Source organism: Nanorana parkeri, unplaced genomic scaffold, assembly GCF_000935625.1.
Source record: "Nanorana parkeri isolate BGI_ZX_2015 unplaced genomic scaffold, ASM93562v1 scaffold747, whole genome shotgun sequence".
NCBI lineage: Eukaryota > Metazoa > Chordata > Amphibia > Anura > Dicroglossidae > Nanorana > Nanorana parkeri.
Window position 1 is genome coordinate 450038 of NW_017307015.1, and position 18779 is coordinate 468816.

The 18779-nt window shown below is 40.1% G+C and overlaps 1 protein-coding gene across 1 annotated transcript in view; it reads right to left on the minus strand.

Annotated features, from left to right (window-relative positions):
* Window positions 1–18779, minus strand: part of PPFIA3 (PTPRF interacting protein alpha 3) — a 165303-nt gene that overhangs the window by 73113 nt on the left and 73411 nt on the right. Inside the window, exons 9-12 of the mRNA XM_018564364.1 lie at window positions 17271–17354; window positions 13094–13225; window positions 9193–9255; window positions 6925–7004 (exon numbers count right to left, since the gene is read on the minus strand). Of these exons, the coding sequence (XP_018419866.1) occupies window positions 6925–7004; window positions 9193–9255; window positions 13094–13225; window positions 17271–17354 (359 nt within the window). The remainder of the gene's footprint in view (window positions 1–6924; window positions 7005–9192; window positions 9256–13093; window positions 13226–17270; window positions 17355–18779) is intronic.

Genomic DNA, 18779 nt, shown 5'->3' on the forward strand with positions numbered 1-18779 from the left:
CCTCCCACAGCTCACAGCCCAGAAGCATGGACAGCCAGCGGCGGTCTACAGTGGGCGAGGGTGCCTAAGTACCGGACATGAAGCGGAGTAAGGCCAGAACCATGTAAGGAGCCCAGTGGGAGGAGAGCACCATCCCCCAGCTAGTCGTCCCTTTCATGGACTTACTAGGAGTCCTCACATCTCCCGGCCATTCGCACTACCGTTACATGGACGGCAAAAGTGGCAGGCAGCCACTAGGTTGTACTTGGCCCCTGGGCTAAAAGTTGCCAGTCAGCCCCTGGTTCCAATAGAACACTAACAATCTTTCTTACCTATGGATCATCTACCCCCCACTAATTCGGCAGTGAACCAATCTGATGGCATAATGGAAAAAAATAAATGTCATGGTTTGGAAGAATAGTTGCAATTAAAATGCCCCTTTTGTCTAAAATACTGTACTTCTTCGAATCTCCTTCCCTATATCCCAGTTCCTACGAAAAAATGTTCAACTTTATAAGGGGCTCTAATACCACAAGAAACACCCCCATTCACCTTTTACAAACCTAAACTCCAAGAAGGACCGGAGTTTGCCCACTTTCCAGTTACTACCATATGGCCCAAACTTCCCAACTAACTCTACTACATGCCAACACAAATGCACACCTCTGGGTTAGTGTGGACGCCTACTAAAGTGCAGCAACATGATCAATAATCTACTGTGTCTCCCTTTAACCAACAGGACACACCTCCCCAAGATAATTCTACCCCACCCCTTTAAAAGCTTGGGACAGTGTAAAATATTCCAGCAAGCTATTGTCTTTCACTGGCCCCTAGCCTTGGGGTGCAGGAGCAGTGAGGCACAATTGAAAGAGAGCTCCATCATGGATGAGCAGGAAAAGAAAGGAGCAAGGAACAACGTCAGTAAGAGTCCTAGTTATAAAGTGTAATACACCCTGCAGGCAGATCTAGGATCGCAACTGTGGAGAGGGGGTTGGAGTACGGTTTTGTCAGTAGGCGGTCTCTTTTATACTCTCTCAGCAACTTAGAGATGGGTATGAGACCGGTAACATCATATAACCGTGGATGTTGGATAAGGGGTTCGGAACCCCAAAGAAAGACTAACAGTGTAACTAGCAGCAATATGCCCAGAGGTAGCACCTGTCAGTTCTGTATAAGCAGCTGAGTTATACGTTCAATCACTTAGAAGGTGTGGGAAATGTTTACTGATTTTAATCAAAGGCTGATTACAAGTCTTCCCCTTGATGTAGCAAAGCAACACTCTCCACACTATAGCAAGACAACTCTCTTCAATATTTAGCAAGCGTGGCCCTTTGTAGTAATAGCATAATAAGGTAGCCCACTATAACCCAGTTCTTGGAAGTTCTTATTGTCAAGGTTTCAACAGACAGGTTACTATGAGATGTAGTAATAGTATTGGGCTGGAGACAAGCCTTGCCCCCTGAAACCAGGTTACTTGCGGTTATGGTGCTGCCAGTGTCCTGTGGAGCCGATCCTGTGAATACTGCGTGGCTCGGTTTGCCTTTAGTGGTGCTGGGGGGTTCGGGTGTAGAGTCCCTTGGTCAGTCTGTGGATGCAGGGACGTGAATCTTCAGCGTTCACTGTCACCAACAGTTGGACGCCGAAGATTCGGCTAGCCGCGGCTTAAGAAGCTTGTGCGCGTGCGCGGGAAGGGGGAGCTGGGACGCGCCGTGCGCGTGCGCGATCCCGTCTCGCGGCGCCGGAACGATCTGCGGTAAGTTTCTTACATAAAGTTACCCTCTCCTTTCCACTAATTGGTAAGGAATAGTGTAGAAAGTCACCACACACACAAAGGAGGGGGCCCTTTAAGCACACGCTGCCCTTATGCACCACTCTGCTAAAATCTACTAATGATTTTAGTGAGTCTTTAGAGTCAGGGTAAACTTCAGAGACAGGATCAGGACAAAGCACTGCCATGGTTCTGGACCTGGAAAGCATGCCAATAGTGATATGTCCAGTCAGAGCTGGGAGGCACAAAAGACAGGATCCAATACCCAGAGGGCACTTCCAGGTGTGCCCTGCAGAGACATGACCCTGTAAGACACATTGAGATCCACAAACAGGCTGACTGGGATACCCTGGGGGCAAGTATGAAGCTGAACAAACAAGTAGGCTGCTGGGTGAATATCCAGGATCTGGGATTTCAGTATGACACTACTCGCAGCTGCTGCTAAAAGAATATTTGGATTCAAAGACTTTATTCAGCAGAGATAGAGAGAGAGATGTTTATTTGCTCAGGACACTCACATAAACAGGGTTCACCGAGTATATGCAGAGGTATAGCTGCTAGATGAAGCCGTGCCTTTGTTTTTTTCTAGTGTCCAACCTACTAAAGACTGGAGTTATACTCCGCTGTTGAAGACTGGGAGAAAATGATTCTCCGTAAATGATCCATAGTCTTTGATACAAAGACAACAATTAGTCCTTGGAGTACTGAAAACAACCACAGAAAAAGGTCTAGTTTTTGTAAAAAGAAAAAGATCCTTAGGATTAGAATGGTTTTGTGTAAAGCAAATTCAATAAAACTGTAAACCTGTTACTAACTAAATTTTAACAATGGTAACAATCTTGCCGAGATGGATAAATGAAGAATAACAGAAGGGCTACAATATGTATCCTGGAGAAATTGCTACTGATCTTACCTCCTGTACCAACCATGTGACAAAAAGCCAAGGCATCTAGTTGTAATATTAGAAATAAGTTAAAAGAGTTCCAAGTATCCCACTGTTAACTGTATTTGCAATTAAAAAAGACCTGTATTTTAATCATGTGTAAGGGGTATAAAAAAACGAAATATAAAGCTTCTCCAGACTATACACGTGTCAGAAATCCCAACACCTAAACACCAATATATTTTTAAAAATGCTAAAGTATTTACATAAACATTCCATTCTATCCAATTACCTCATTGATGAACCTATGGTAGTAATAAACCTTAAGGTACCAGGACTTGTGAAGTCACCACCCAGCGTTTTTCATTCTGTCTTCCTGGGCCATGTGCCTAAGCTTGGCCCACAGGAAACTACACATCTCATCATGCATTGAGATGTTAGTTCCTCGTTTTCCATTACCTGGGCAAGTCTGTAGGTGGTGTGCGGGTCTGTGATTTTAGTGGGGACCAATCCAGTGCTCTGTCACTGCCCTACTACATGCACAGCACAATCAGTGTAAACCACTCTGACGAGATTACATCAGCCAAAGAGCCCTGGAACTACACAGGAGCGGAGATGGGACCACTGATTTGGCTAGAAAGTTTCTTCTTAAAAGGAGATTTATGGGGTGACACTGAAGCTGTCACAGGTCGGCTCTATTGATCGGGAAGTCAGCTAACACATAACACGGATCGCAGATTTCCCGATCCTCTCCCTGCAGAGAGCGGTGACAATCAGTCACCGCCCCTGCAGGGATTCACCTCCTCCCCTTCTGTTTCTCCAGTGCTGACTGAGGGAACGGACAGGGGAGGGGGCAGGGTTAGCTGGCTCTGCCTTTAGAGAGGCAGAGCCAGCTGTCAATTAGCCAGTGGGGTGGATCTCGACAGTATTGAATGTCCTCCCATGACCCTGAAAACAACTACCGTGTTTTCCCGAAAGTAAGACCTACTCCGATAGTAAGACCTAGCGCTATCTTCAGTGATTTCTGTAATATAAGACCTCCCCCGAAAATAAGACCTAGTGTCTTTTTTCGTGCAAAAAAGAAAATAAGACAGGGTCTTATTTTCGGGGAAACACGATATATATATATATATCGTGTTTCCCCGAAAGTAAGACCTAGCGGATTTCTGCAATATAAGACCTACCCTGAAAATAAGACCTAGTGTCTTTTTTCGTGCAAAAAAGAAAATAAGACAGGGTCTTATTTTCGGGGAAACACGATATATATATATATATCGTGTTTCCCCGAAAGTAAGACCTAGCGGATTTCTGCAATATAAGACCTACCCTGAAAATAAGACCTAGTGTCTTTTTTCGTGCAAAAAAGAAAATAAGACAGTGTCTTATTTTCGGGGAAACACGGTATGGGCAAAAAAAGGTTGCCTCATAGTTCTCCTTTAAAGGTAAATGCACATGTGCCTACAATAATTGAAAAGATAGATTTTGCCTGGAGGGGGGCTTTAAAACCAACGACTACCTAGATAACTAGATTTGAATTTATGAACTTTTTTTAAGAAAAAACTTTTAACTTTACAGTACATTGAACTTTAAAAAATAATGCTATAATTTTCTGATGCAAACTGAATACAATAGAAATGGAGCTCTTAGACTTAGTAGTGGAATTATAAAAAAGTAATGGTCAATGGTGAACACATATGTTTATTCATGCAACCAGCCATCATCCTTTTACCCCAATAAGAATTATCCCTATTGGTAATTTTTTGTGCATATGCCGTAAGTGGTCAGACAGAAAAGAATATGAAAAGGATGCAAAAGAATTAAAAGTGAGATTTAAAAAAAAAAAAAAAGAGAGGGATTAAGATTGGACTTTGGAGATATGTATGCATGATAAACTATGTGGGATAAACCATATGAATAAAAAATTGTATACGCCACATATGAAGATAAACTTTGCAATCTTTTAAGCCTAGTTGGGATAGTACCTTGCCATTGATTAGAGATACATCCCAGTAACAAATACGATTGAATGTATATTAACAATTTAAAACTTAAAATTACTATTATCAGTGTAGTAATAAGAAATACAAAGAAGTTGTAAAGAACAAATAAAAGCAGATATGTTATTTGAAACATATGAGATATTTAGGTATTTTATTATGCTGGCATAATATTCTTTATTATGCTGGCATAAATTCTCAAAAAACAATAAAATGGATAATATACCTTATTTTGTAATATCCATTGATAGCATCCATAGGAAGTAAATCATATACTGTATAACAAATTGGTATATTAATATAATTGCTATATTAATTGTTATATTAAAGTGACATTAAACCCTCAGATTTTTTAACATAAAACAAAACTGTAATGTGTGCCTTACTGCAATCCATGGTAGTTTCCCTTCTCTTTGCTGCTCTTCCTTTTAAATCTGTATCTCTTCTCATGCTGGGCAGAACTTCTGTTTTGCAGCAGACTGCCTTGTCTCTGGAATGGATACATGGTGTCTGTGTGCAGGTTCACAACCTGAGCCAGCACTACAGGAAGAGGCACTCAGCTGCAAATGGAAGTTCTCCCCCAGTATGAGAAGAGATAAGGATTTAAAAGGAAGAGCAGCAAAGAGAAGGGAAACTGCCATGGATTACAGTAAGGCACACATTACAGTATTGGTTTATGTTAAAAAATCTGAGGGTTTAATGTCACTTTAATATGTTGTGGATCATATATAACAAGTTAAGATAAGGCAAAGTGAAGTTAAATTAAGCGAAGACACCATATATGAAAAGGATCTGGGCTGAAGGGTGTTTTATCAATAGAGGTAAACATATATTGTTGGCCATGTAGGCAGTCAGTGGTTTCTATATTGGTGTTTAGCTATTGGTATTACTGGCACATATATAGTCCGGGAAAGCCATGTATGAAAATTATCATGTCCCTTACTTATGATTAAAATACAGTTTAATATAATCCTTTTGCAAATTTAGTTAACAGTGGATTACTTGGGTCCCTACTTCTTAAAAAGAAAATTAGTGTTGAGATTGGCTGATCCTGCCATTCAGCTATTATCAAATGATGAAAGGCCAAGGCTTTTAATCATGTGATCAGTGCTGGATGATGCAGAATTCTCTCCAAGAAAGGTTAGTATTTCAGTGCTTATGTGACCAATAATCTCCAAAATGATTAAGATAGAATTATATAGGTCTAAGTTAAGGTTCCATTCACACTTTAGGGTTTAAAATACAGGCATATCAACATACATGCTTAAATGCATTTTGAAGTGTTTTTCATGTGCTTAAGATAATGTTTCATGTTTTATATACGTTTAATAGCATTGTGTTAAAATGGGTAGACACCCAACAACACACCAAAGATATTAAAAGCACTTAGATGTATGTTTTCACCAAGATTTACACATTTTCCTAATCAAATCTGTGTGAATCTTGGGTGAAAGATGTGTAAATCTTGGTGAAAACACATGTAAGGGCTTTTAATACCTTAATCTTGGGTAAAGGTTGTATAAATCTTGATAAATAAACCCCTAAAAATTGCAGTACAAAAAACCTTTTTGACAAAATAAAAAGCTGGTTTAGTGATCTTTTCAAATGCTAGTTGTAATTAAAAACAACTCCAGGTAAAAATCTGAACAACCCATGCAGTGGTGGGGCTACCCCTCACTGCAAGGGTTAAGTGCTAGTTTATGCCTAGGGTCAAAAACATCAAAACCCAATCTTGCAAGCCGGACGGCTGTGGCCGTGCTCCCTCCTGCCTGTCTCCTCCTCTGGGGCAACAATAGTATGTTCCTCGGCATCCTTACATGCTATACACTGTGTATAGAATGTGAAACCTCAGGGACTTTGGACTGCTGCAGCGAAAAGGGAGAGAGGCTCCAGGGATCGGACTAAGAACAAGCCACCTTGGAGGATCAGGTGAGTATAACTTTATTTTTGACCCTAGGAAAAAACAAGCACTTAAAAGTGACACTATACTCAGGCGTTAAATCCTAGAAATGCATTCAAGTACCCTAACTATTAACAAAATGTAGCTTCTTTGTGTATAACTCAGCTGTAGATCCTCAAATCATCTCTGAATATGTACTGACGCTGTCCTTCCTTCTGGAGGGTGGCTACTTTTGTCCCCCATGGTCCCTGTGTGTGTTGTAAAGTAGCCGCGCTACTACATTAACCCTTGCAGTGTGGGGGTAGTCCCACTGCAAGTGTTGATACAATTTTTACCTGCTTTAACTATTAGTTTCCTGTGTAGTAAAATAATATTTCCAAATAACTAAAGAGTTCACCTTGAGTAGGTGGATGAGGGTCGCCCTCGTAGCTGGTCTATCTCTAACTGCATGCGTTCAATTTCAGCCATTAGCTGCTCCTAGAGGAGAAAAACAAAGTGTTTAATGCAACAATTCAATATTTGATGAAGACAGGCCGTACTCTTTACTAAGGAAAACAGTTGACATGAGACATACATAAAAAGACAACAATAAAAAAAACTGTCAGGGAAATTAAAATATAACTGAACAATATTTAAAATTAACTTATCTCCCACATGGAGGAGACAAAAATCTGTAAGATTTTAATAACTATTCCCCTACTCAAATATACTGTATAATAGTACTCACGATTTTAGAACAATTAGCTCTAGCCATTTGTGAACTGCCTGACATACATACACATACAGGGTGCTGTTTCAAGGTGCCCTTGAATGGAAGCTATAAAGCTTCTGAGAAAAAAATCATAAGCTTTTAAAATAATATATTGACACAAGGCAAGACATTTGGGGGATCATAAAATAAAATATGAAGGACAGCGTCCAGCACACATTGAGAAAAGGAACACAAAGAATCGTTTTTCCTACCAATGTTTGTTCTTTAAAAATTAACAAAATGGTATTTTCTCACAGGGGGGACATATTCTTTTCTCATAAAAACAAAAATAACTTGTCAGGAAGATTTAACGTTCTCTTAGTGCCCTTTCACACAGGCATTCTGATCAAGTCAAGTCTCCCTGTCAGGCAGATCTAATCAGGAGCCCAGTGTTAGTCTATAGGCAGCCAGATCTAAACAGACGGGCGTTAATTTACATCTGATTACCCTCGTCCCTAGCCAGGTCCGGAAAACCACATGTCTGACTCCCCATAGACCAATATGGGTCTGGTCTTTTGTGATGGAGGAGAAAAACTGGACAGACACAGGTATCACAACGGTGACATCCATTTCAAACTGCTTCGATCAGCAGGGGATCCGTGCATGGGTCCCCTGCTGATCAGAACTGACGGTGATCATGTGAAAGGGGCCTTACTCCCATCTTCAAAACTCTCACAGATCTGCATTTGCTTAGGCTGTCACGCACTGCCCCATAGACATTAGAGCATTGCTCTGGCAGAAAATGACCAGACTGGGAAATTCGTAATCTAATGTCTATGAACATCATAAATCAGTTGTGATATATGATACAAAAGCTAAAGTAAAAAACTGGATAGTTTCCAAAACTATCAGACTGCAGTTTGTTACCAAGACAACTGCATACATAATTAGAAAAGCTTCAAAATTGCAATCTGAAAAACAAAGGTAGGTCCCAACATCAAGAAATTGTTGCTTTTTGGAAATGCTAAAATAGAAAGAGACTTTTGTTATTGTTAAATTGATAGAAAAACTGCACTATAATAATGTGCCCCCTGATAAAGAAGGCAGTTTAACTCTTCTCACCTGCTGCCTGCAATGCCAGTCTCTGCAGTAGTGAAGAGAAACCACCAGCTGAAGGTTCAAAAGAATCCAACACTTTGAATGGAAGAAGAGACACCAGCACTTGATTGAAGATCAAAGAACATGTGTTTATTCTTCAGACATCACATAAGACAAATGTTGCCAGTGTTTCAGGGCCTTGCAGGGTCCCTCCCTCAAGGCAGTACAGTCACCAATGACTTAACTGTATTGCCTTGAGGAAGAGACCCTGAGAGGCTCCATAATGTTGGCAATATTTGTCTTATGTGACATTTCAAGAATAAAACACAAATATTTATTTTCTACAAATCCAGTGCTTTTTTTTCCTATTGTGGTATTGCATGGCACCATCTGTTGCTGTCACTACTAGCACCATGTTATTACACCAGTCACAACACTGGAGCTTAGAATCATACTATTTCAACACTTTCAGGACATAAATGCCCTTGTTACCCTATGCATGTTGTGGTTCCTCCCACTAGCCCTCACATCACGACAGGACACAGCCTGAGTAGGGGCCTGCGGATTTACAGCCAGTGGTTCATCCTTAATACTGCAGAGCTTAGCAGCAGCTGCACAAGAGGTAAGTATTAAACTGTATTACAGTAAATCTAAAGTTAACTGTAGAGCCTTTTTCCTCTAAAACACCTAAAAAAAACAAAAAACAGATGTTCCATGCCATTGAAGGAATGTTTAAGGAATACCTATTAACACCTGCCCTGTTGGTGGCAATGTCATACACCTCCAAGGTGTATATGAAAGTAATGTCATGGCCTTAACAATCATTTTAGACAGTGTTTAGTTACATGTTGTGCCTGTGTATGCTTCCATACAAACCTTGCCCAGAAGAAGCTCATCCTGAAGCTTTTTCATGTTAGCTATCTCTTCTGATAAAGTGTTCTGACATAAAAGAAGTAAGCAAATGCAAGAGAAGAGAAAACAAGTTTAGATGCAAGTTGGAGAGAGAGCCGATGAAGAGACACTGTCTCAAGAAATCCAAGTAAAGTCTTAGCTGGTTAGAAAACAGTAGCAAACAATAAAAGAAACTAAAGACAGACTATTACATTTATTACAGTATTGTATTTTAAATATTAAGCCCTCTGAAAAAATAAATAAGGGTACCAACTCTTAAAAGATGTACGGTATATTAAAAGCTGTACCATAAACTAGAGGTTGCTTGGCTGTCTTGGTGACCCTCTGGCTTTAATGTGTTAAGTGACAGTCCTAGAAAAAGTATGGAAATCAGGTGTTCTGACTATACTCTGCCTTCACTTGCTGCATTCTTGTTCAAAGTAATTTTTAAAACATGAGACAGCCAGACAACTAGCTTTTTTTTAGAATAGGACACTGTGCTGCCTTGAGAATGGGCCCCAAAATGTTGATATATTTGACCTATGTGATGTTATTTGCAATAAATTATACTTTCTTTGCATATTTGAGTGCTGGTGACCTATCTTTACATCTCTGAGGTTCTGCACGGCACTATCAGTGGCAGTCATTTTGAGCACCTACCTTATTTACATCAGTTACAATGCTGTATGGTGTGCAGCAGGCACCTTCAACAATTTAAATCCAAAACAAATATACCTTAAATGGAGGAAATGCTGTTCCAGGCCAGACTTTTGATCATATGACTCGTGTAAGAGGGAGCCTGGAGCAGCATTTTCTCCAGGAAATGTGAGTAAGCATTTTAGCCCTTCCATTGCTTTTTCCAAACTCGACCAGACTGTTAACATAGCATTTTTTTAAATATTTAAGTTATGATTTTATATTGTGTCAAACACAAATACATAGCTAAAAGAATGTAAAAATGGACATGTCTTCCTATATTACTAAATACTGACTTTGGTGTATATGAACCATGTGTGGAACAGTTGTATTAGCATATTGTTTTAATTTGCTACTTTTATGATTGATGCTGTATTTGACAAACTGAATTATATATTGTATTGCATGAATATTTTGAAACTCACACATACATTCACAATGTGCAAACTGACATTATAGAACAAAATATACAATGATGGGAATTTATCAAAACTGGAGCAGACAAAATCTGGAGCAGCTGTGTATGGCAACCAGTCAGCTTCTATCTTTCTTTTTCAAATCTTAAAGGAGAACTATGGGGTCAGTGTTTTTCCCCATAGTTCTCCTTAGGGAACCCTATGTATTCCTTTCCCTCTCTGTTGTTTAAATATAGTAAGCCTGCACACACCCCTGATGAAGAAGGAGATACCCTCATAATGCAAAGGGGATAGGACAGTGGGAGCACAACAGTTGTCATAGAAGGGACCATAACCTAGCTAACTCAGTTTTGTATGCTGTCCTTAGGCAGATGTGTACTATTGGGGAGTCTGTTGCTTTGAATGCTTTTTATCTTATATGCTTGTAAATAGTTTTTAACATTTTAAATAAAGGTGCTCTGATTTATTGTTCATATAGAAGTGGTCTGCCAACCACCCAGCGCAAGGGCAAAAGAAGAAGCAGGGTGTGTGAGAGATGTAGCACATGGAAGCAACATGCTGGGGAGAGTGGCCTGAAAGTGAGTGGCCTGGAACACAGAAGCAGAGGATTGGACTGAGAATGAGACTGTCCACAATGGGGATATGGGACTGTAGCTAGAGTTTCAGGTTTGATAGTAGGTATTGCTCACGTTCTCTCCCAGAGGATGGTATGCGGAGACTTTGGCTGTATGAACGAGACTGGCTTGTAAATACTGCCAATCCTTTGGTGGAGATTGCCGTTTACCCAGTAGGAAAAGCTTTGTATGTGAATAGTACTAGCACAGTGCAGGATCTTTTTGCTGTGTTCCTAGCTGCAATCTATATACTATACTGTGGTGAGATAGATATATGACTCTTCATTAGATGAGAAAAAGAGATTCTCTGGAATAAATTGTGGAGATTGCACATATTTATCATCTGAATTACCTTATTAATTGTATGCGGTTAAGCTGAAATCTGGGAATCTGTGTACAGGGTTACTATATTTGAACAATACAGAATGAAAGTAGCGTGAAAAATATCTGGTTCTATTATTTTATATAGTAGACTCTTTTAAGTGGTCATTTGCATCTGGTGTTCCACCTTAAAGTGATACTAAACTCAGGAGTAAAATCTTAAAAATGCATTCAAGTACCCAATTAACAAAAATGTAGCCTATTTGTGCAATCCTCAAATCATCTCTGAATTCATACTGATACTGATTCATACTGTCCTTCCTTCTGGAGGGGGGCTACTTTTGTTCCCCATGGTCCCTGTGTGTGTTGTAAAGTTCCATTTTTGTTCATAGTTAGGGTACTTGAAGGCATTTTTAAGATATAACTCCTGAGTTTAGTGTCACTTTAAGCTTAAAGTGTTTGATCGGTGTTAGAGATTCTTTCTAAATTATGCTTAACACTGTAACTGTTTGAGATTTTTTTAATGCAATAATCTTTTTATGAGGTACAAAAGATTGTCCCTGTCCTTGAGGAAACCTATTTTCTCACCACTATACCCTAACATTTGAGTACAGGTCTGCTTTAAAGAGTAGCCAAATTTTAACATATATATGCAGAGGAAATGTATGCATTGGAATTGTTTACCTACCAAAAGGAACTGTAAGTTTGCGAAGAGGCTCTTCTCATACTCACCCCTGCTGGTGGACAGCATAAGCAGGATAACAATATATTTTTAAATCTACAATTCTCCGGTCTGCCACACTACCCCACCTTTTGTCTGCTAATTGAAATGCTTTAGAACAGTGATGGCGAACCTTGGCACTCCAGCTGTGCCAAAACTACAAATCCCAACATACATCTGCCTCTGGGAGCTATGTCTGTGGCTGTCAGAGCCTTGCAATGCCTCATGGGACTTGTAGTTCCAAAACAGCTGGAGTGCCAAGGTTCGCCACCACTGCTTTAGAATATCATCCCCCAAAGGTCTCTCCTTCCTGTAAACACACTGAAGTACCTCCTTTCACCCATCAGCTAAGAGTGCAGGCTATGCCACTGCAAGCATAAAGGAGAAATATGGGGAGAGTGAAATATAATCACTCCCATATTTAGAACCGACTTGTGACACTGCAGCTGTCACACTTCAGCTCTATTGATCAAGAACTGAGAGATCAAATACCGCCAATCACATCCTGATTTTCTCCCTGCAAGGAGCGGTGACTGTCAGTCACCACTCCCTGCATGGATTCCCCCCTCCCCTCTCCGTTCTTCCAGTGCTGACTAAAGGGATGTGCGGGGGAGTGGCGGGCACAGCTTTAGAGAGGCAGAGCCAGCTGTCAATAATGCAGCAGAGTGGATCCCGACAATATTCTCGGGATCCGTCCTGGTTTCAGCGCAGTCAGAATATAGCGGAGAATAGCTTGCTATATGCTGAGTTTTGGGTGACAGGAGGACATTAGTAAATGTCTCCCTGTGACCCTAAAGAAAACTATGGCAAAAAAAGGTTGGGCCATAATTATCTTTTAATGTCAACATTCGGCTGTCTTATGGCAGCTTGGTATAAAAAAGAAAAAAGAAAGATTTCAGCAAGAAGCAAGAGCTTAGCCAAAACATAATTTAATTTAATGAAGAAATACATAACAACTATTGCAGCTGAACTTAGCTGAACTATTTGTCAAGAGATGGTTTCTGACAGTAGTAGTCTCTTAGAAACCTCATTGTCAAGGTTATGTGCAAATTGTTTTGATCTAGAGAACAAAACACAGTTATGGCAATGATCAGTCCCTTAGTGGATCAGACATGTACCTTCTCTTCCAGGGCTCCCATTCTCTCCTTAAGATGCAACTGCAACCTCTCGTTTGATTCAGACAGGAGTTTATCGACTGTTTCCGATAGACGCTTGTTGTGCTCATCGTTCATTCTTTCCCTTTGACGGGCCTATAGAAGACATCATCAGGCACATGTAAAAGACTTAAAACCAATATGACTTCTAATAGGAAATCTGATTGGAAAATTGTAGTACTGCAGGCACAATTTGCTGTCTAGTTTTGGGTATAGTCACCAAGGGTTTGAACTTAGTTTCAGTGGCAACTGTGCAAGTTAAAAACTCCTTTCGCTGGGGAGATTTATTTTTCACTTACCATTGAGTCTCTAGGACAAAAAGTAGTAAGAAATCCCACAAAGGAAACATAGGAAGCAATAAAAAAGGTTCTAGCTTTTCTCCATATTATCCAAGACTTTACCACCAGGTTAGCCGCATACCTCAAACAAGCATGTGTATGTTAGGTGCCCCAAAACTTCACAGGATGCTTGCTTGCTTTAGATCAGCAACTCACTAAACTAGTGAAGCCAGGGTGAGAATGACAGAACTGGAGCCTGCACCTTCAAAAACAAGTCAGCATTGGTGGCTCATATAATTCTGACAGATTCCCATTTAATGCAAACAAGCTTAGTACGTTGTATTTTTAATAAAAGGTTTAATGAATATTATGCAATGTTACATGTACTTAGGGCAGCTGTATTTGCCAATTATATTTACATGATTTATTTAGCAGAACAAATGAAGTCCATAATGATTTACTGAAGAGAATGCAAACCTCAGGTGGCTCATCATTTGTTCAGATGCTGACTGCAATGCCTAGCACACATACACATAGCCAATTAATCAATAGAAATATGACTGCATGGTATAGCAAGCAATAAAAGGGTACAAACCTCATCAATTATTGGTTTCAGATCAGCTCTGCAATAACTTAAAATATGAATTTATGAGTAGACTGTCTGTCTTACTTTGTATTTTGATTCTTTTTTTAATACTTTAGTTTTCCGCAAAGTGTATATAACACCTCAAAGTACAGTCATCAGTTAATACCAAAAATAGAGCAGTAAGAATCGTTTTACACATACCAAAAAATGAGACAAGGAGAACTACCATAAAGATACCATTATAAATAATGAAAAGGATATATAGAAAACACTGTGAAAAGGAACCAAAACACCCATAAAGGAATTTTTTTTAAAGATTTTTAGGACCCATTGCCCTTTGTGAGTTTACCTGTTTATCATTACCAGACCATGACCAAAAACTTTGTGCAGATGGTTTTGTTTCATTTTAGGAGTATTGGGTGTAATGCTAAGGGGGGAGGAATAATAGTGTGAGAGAAAAGAGGTGGGGGAGAAGGGGTCACTTTGGTAGGGAGGGGAGAGATGGTGAAAGGGGAGCAGGGAGATGGAGAAAGAAGGTTGGGGGCAGAGAGGAGGCAGTCTCACTTCAGTCCTCCTCCAGGAGTTAGAAAGACAGGGGACAAGCATCAGACTTCCCCACGGGCCATTCCACCATTGGTGTGATTAAGCTGTAAAAACAGATTGCTTGGTACCATGGTGTATTCTTGGGCGAACGTTAATTGTATCCAGTAAAACCCCATCTGCCTAAAGGCATCTGGTTTGTTTTTAAGTGCTAAAGTTAAGTCTTCCATGTATTGTTGTTTATCCGGATAAGCCAGTGGGCAAGTTTGGGAGGGGAATACAGACTTTGGCTGCATTGAGAAGATGGAAAAGTAGAGACTTTTTGTATCTAGATTTTGGGATTGGCGCAAGGTAAAACAGATAAGCCGTCGGGTTGTGGATAAGATCAATATTTGTGAGTTTGAAAATTACCTGGGTGACCCATATCTAGAACTGCTGATTTTTGTCCCAAATAATGGGTAAAAGAGAGCCCTTGGTTGCCCTATGTCTCCAGCTTGTGTCCTTGGTGCCTGGGTAAATACGAGGGGTTCTTTAACACCTCATAATTTTTCATGGTTATAAGGAGGGGTGATGGTAAAAGTGAATAATATGGTCCTTTTGTTTTGGGGAGAAGGTGGTGTTAAAGTCCCTCTCTCATTTCTGTAGGTAGGAGTTACATGATAGTTTGCAGTTTGCCAAGAGTAATTGGTAGGACACAGAAAGCATACCTGGTTAAGTGCAGTTCTCCTAAAAGGGATAAGTGAAGTCAAAATAACTTGTAATCCGGTAACAAATGTAGGAAATGCAAAAGCTGGCTGCACCTCCAGAAAACCAATTCTACTGCATACGAGTCCGATTGTGGAGGGTCAAGCAACTGTGCGCCTGATGAGGAAGAGAAGCATGCCGCCCTAAATCCTTTGCATACCACCCTGGAGTTAAAGTCAGTACTGGACTGGCCTTGATATCCTGTTTTAGGGGTTGCTCCTTTCCCTATGGTGTCGCCCTTGTGTGTGCTAGTAAGCTGTGTGTGTGTCCAGAATCACAGGCAGAGCAAGGCAAGCCACTCCTGTGACCTCTGTTCCCCATTCCCTCCTTCTCCTTCCATCTCCCTTCTCCAAGCTGGCAGATGAACAGCTGTTTGGAAACATGATGACTGTAAGTGATTGGGCAAAAATGTAAAGAAATACTTTGCTGGGCAATGTTTATTTGTTTGAGGTGGATTCATTGTGGAAAAAAGTTTGAGAGTTTAGGACTACTTTAAATACTTCATCATTATGGCTAGGGGAGAATTGAGAGTAACGTATAATGGGTGACATGGGGAAAGAGAACTGTGCAATGTCCCAGTTACGGAATAAATTGCCAAATGTAAGGAGAGTGGAGTAGATCAGCTGGTATAGTGTTTAGAGTTCAGGTATGCAGCCTTGCCTGCCCAGGGTGCTCCCTATAGCAGGAATGGAAGGAAGCTAAAAGCTTATCATCTTGATGGCAGCACCAGTCAATTATTCTGATAAAGTCGGTAGCGTCATGATAGAAGATGGGGTTCTAGAAGCCAATGACACCTTTAGTTTTGGGTAAAATCAGTACGACGTTTGTAATACATGGAGCATTATCTGCCCAATTAGATTGTATGAATGCTGTGCAAAAGAGTTTTCAGAAAGCTATGAGGGACTGGAATCAGAAGGGTTTGCATCAGATAGAATAATTTGGGCCGAACAAGTACGTTCACTGTAAATTCATTTTTTTGATTTTACATAAGGAGACAAAATTCAAGTCTAGAATATTAGAGGGGGGTCGTATGGATTTGTGTACCCAAATATGTGATCGTGGCTTGGACCCACTTGAAAACAAAGTATGGCTTCAGTAAACCAATGGGTTCCATTGCAAAGGAATATATTCAGAGCTTCTGATAAATTTGTAAATGTATCTTATTATTAGATAGGAAGTGGAAAGTCTGGAGTTACCCAAGAGCGCGGCAAGTGAGAGAGGGGCTGCCATCTGAAAGGGTTAGGCACAGTGGGAGTCAGGGTGACAGGAGCTAGATAAGGAGTGAAAGGGAGGGGGATTTAAAGTGAAGGTGGGTAGAAGAATAGAAACAGGAGAATAAGGAGGTAATAGAGTGGGTAACTGGGAGTTCTATTTCAACATGCCCAGTAAAGCTTTATGCATTTTTTTAATAATTGTACCTATACCATTAGGCTGTGTTTGAGCTATAAACAAGCTATTCTGGGGTAAAGGTGGCCACAGAGGGATATAGTAAGCAATGATCTTCATGACCCACTATCCTAAAATGAGCCATACACTTGTTTTTTAGTTTTTTAATAGACAATAAACACATTCCTTCTGTTGTATGGTTGCAGTACTGTACCTTGCAAATGAAATTCCAACTCCAGCCAAATATTTTTTTATAGATAGAGTGGAGAAGACAGGATGTTAGGCATAATCTCTCCAATAAGGACACAGGATTAAAACCTGACAAAATGTTTTTCTCGAATTAAGGTAATTTTTGCTTATTGTACTAATGACTACTAACTAAAGCTCTCTAGCAGAAGTGGGGTAGTGCTGGCCTTTTAGGTTGCTTTTTTTTGTTGTATCTAGGGTCCCTCTCCTGCAGATGGCCATAAAAACCCACACTTCAAATGACTTAAGCGGTGTCCCTCAATAACCAACAGATACATGAAAACTTTATTTTCTTAAATGCAAACAAATTAACTGCATTATGAAAAAAAAAAGTTTGGCATGTTTGTGGTCTCTTGCTCACCCTTTGCAGTTCCTGGTTTTTTTCTTCCAGTTGAGCTTCGAGCTGGCGGAGTCTCTCCTCAAAATTTCCATGCCGCTCTTCAGCCTGCAGATAAGGGAAAACGACAACAGATGTATTATCTGGAAATTGATAGTAGTTTTAAATTGCAAATGATAAAGAATGATTACGCAACCATGACTATTAAAAGGCATCAAGAACAGATTCTGCATCAGATGCATGAGTAAACATTTGCAAATTGTTAATTTTTTAATTAATATATTTATATTGCAGTGAAAAAGTAAATACAGAGAAAGAAAGAAGTAAGACTAACTCATGAAGTTCACACCATATGCCCGATGGACTCCCCAGCAATTTATGAATACACAGAACAAATCCCTAGTAAGTACATTATAACCATGTTCAATAAACTTCTGTCAAATCAGCAGATGAGCGGACCTGAGATAACTTTCTCTCTTTGGTCCATTCATCTGCAGATTGACAGCAGGCAGTGGGCAGCAGGTATAGCCAGCCTGCTATTGGCTATTTCAAGTTTCAATAGCAGGCTGGCATGGCTCCACCCACTGGTTTCTGTCAATCAGCAGAGGAGTGGACCTGAGAGAACTCTCTCTCTCCGGTCCGCTCCTCTGCGGGAGCAATAGCCATCCTGCTATTGACTATTCCAAATTGCCATAGCAAATAGCAGGCTGTAATTTTTTTTTCGCCCGCTGCCTGCTGTAAACATTCCATCAGGCAATGAGCAGCTGGTATTTTTTTTTTTTCAGTGGGTGTTGGGATTCCAGGATCCGGACGATTTATGTGATCGATGGTGGATTGGCATGGTGGGACTTTAAAAAAAAAAAAAAAATGAATAGTCAAAAACCGCCTACCGTTTTGATTTACTATTTGTGTTTTCTTGGTGGATGAGTAGGAGTAACAACTACCCCTTACTTATGTATAGAGGGGTGGCATCTGGGTGCCACATTTATCACATTTTAGTATTCGTTCCGAATCATGAGTTGATCCGAATATCATGAAAACAAAATAAAATTAAATCCAAATGGACCCAAAACTAAACATATTTTTTACAGGCTTGCATGTCTAGTGGTGAAGCAGTCTCTCAGGTAGTCCATCGATTCCTGATTCAAACAAATTCAAATATGGGGTCAGATAAGCAGGTGTTGGCTCATGTTATGTGTACGGAATAAAGTACAGAATCCAAGGATTCATTGGTATAATTTTGTTTGATCAAACGCTCCATTCTTATAATTCAGTTCAGACGACCACTCTTGTATTGAAAGGACTGTAGTTGAGCGCCTATGCCTAGGAATCCATGCCCTAACATCACAGATGAAGCATGACAATAAATAGTTTTTTGGTCACCAAAACTTTGCCTAGTGAACTTTGCCTTTGACTTGGGTAGTAGGATTATATGTGCCTCTAAGGTAATGGAGGGAAAACGGCATTCAGGAGAGATAGCTTTAAAGGCTTGTAGAACTGGGGGAGCCAGCAAGTCAGTAATCAATAAAAAAA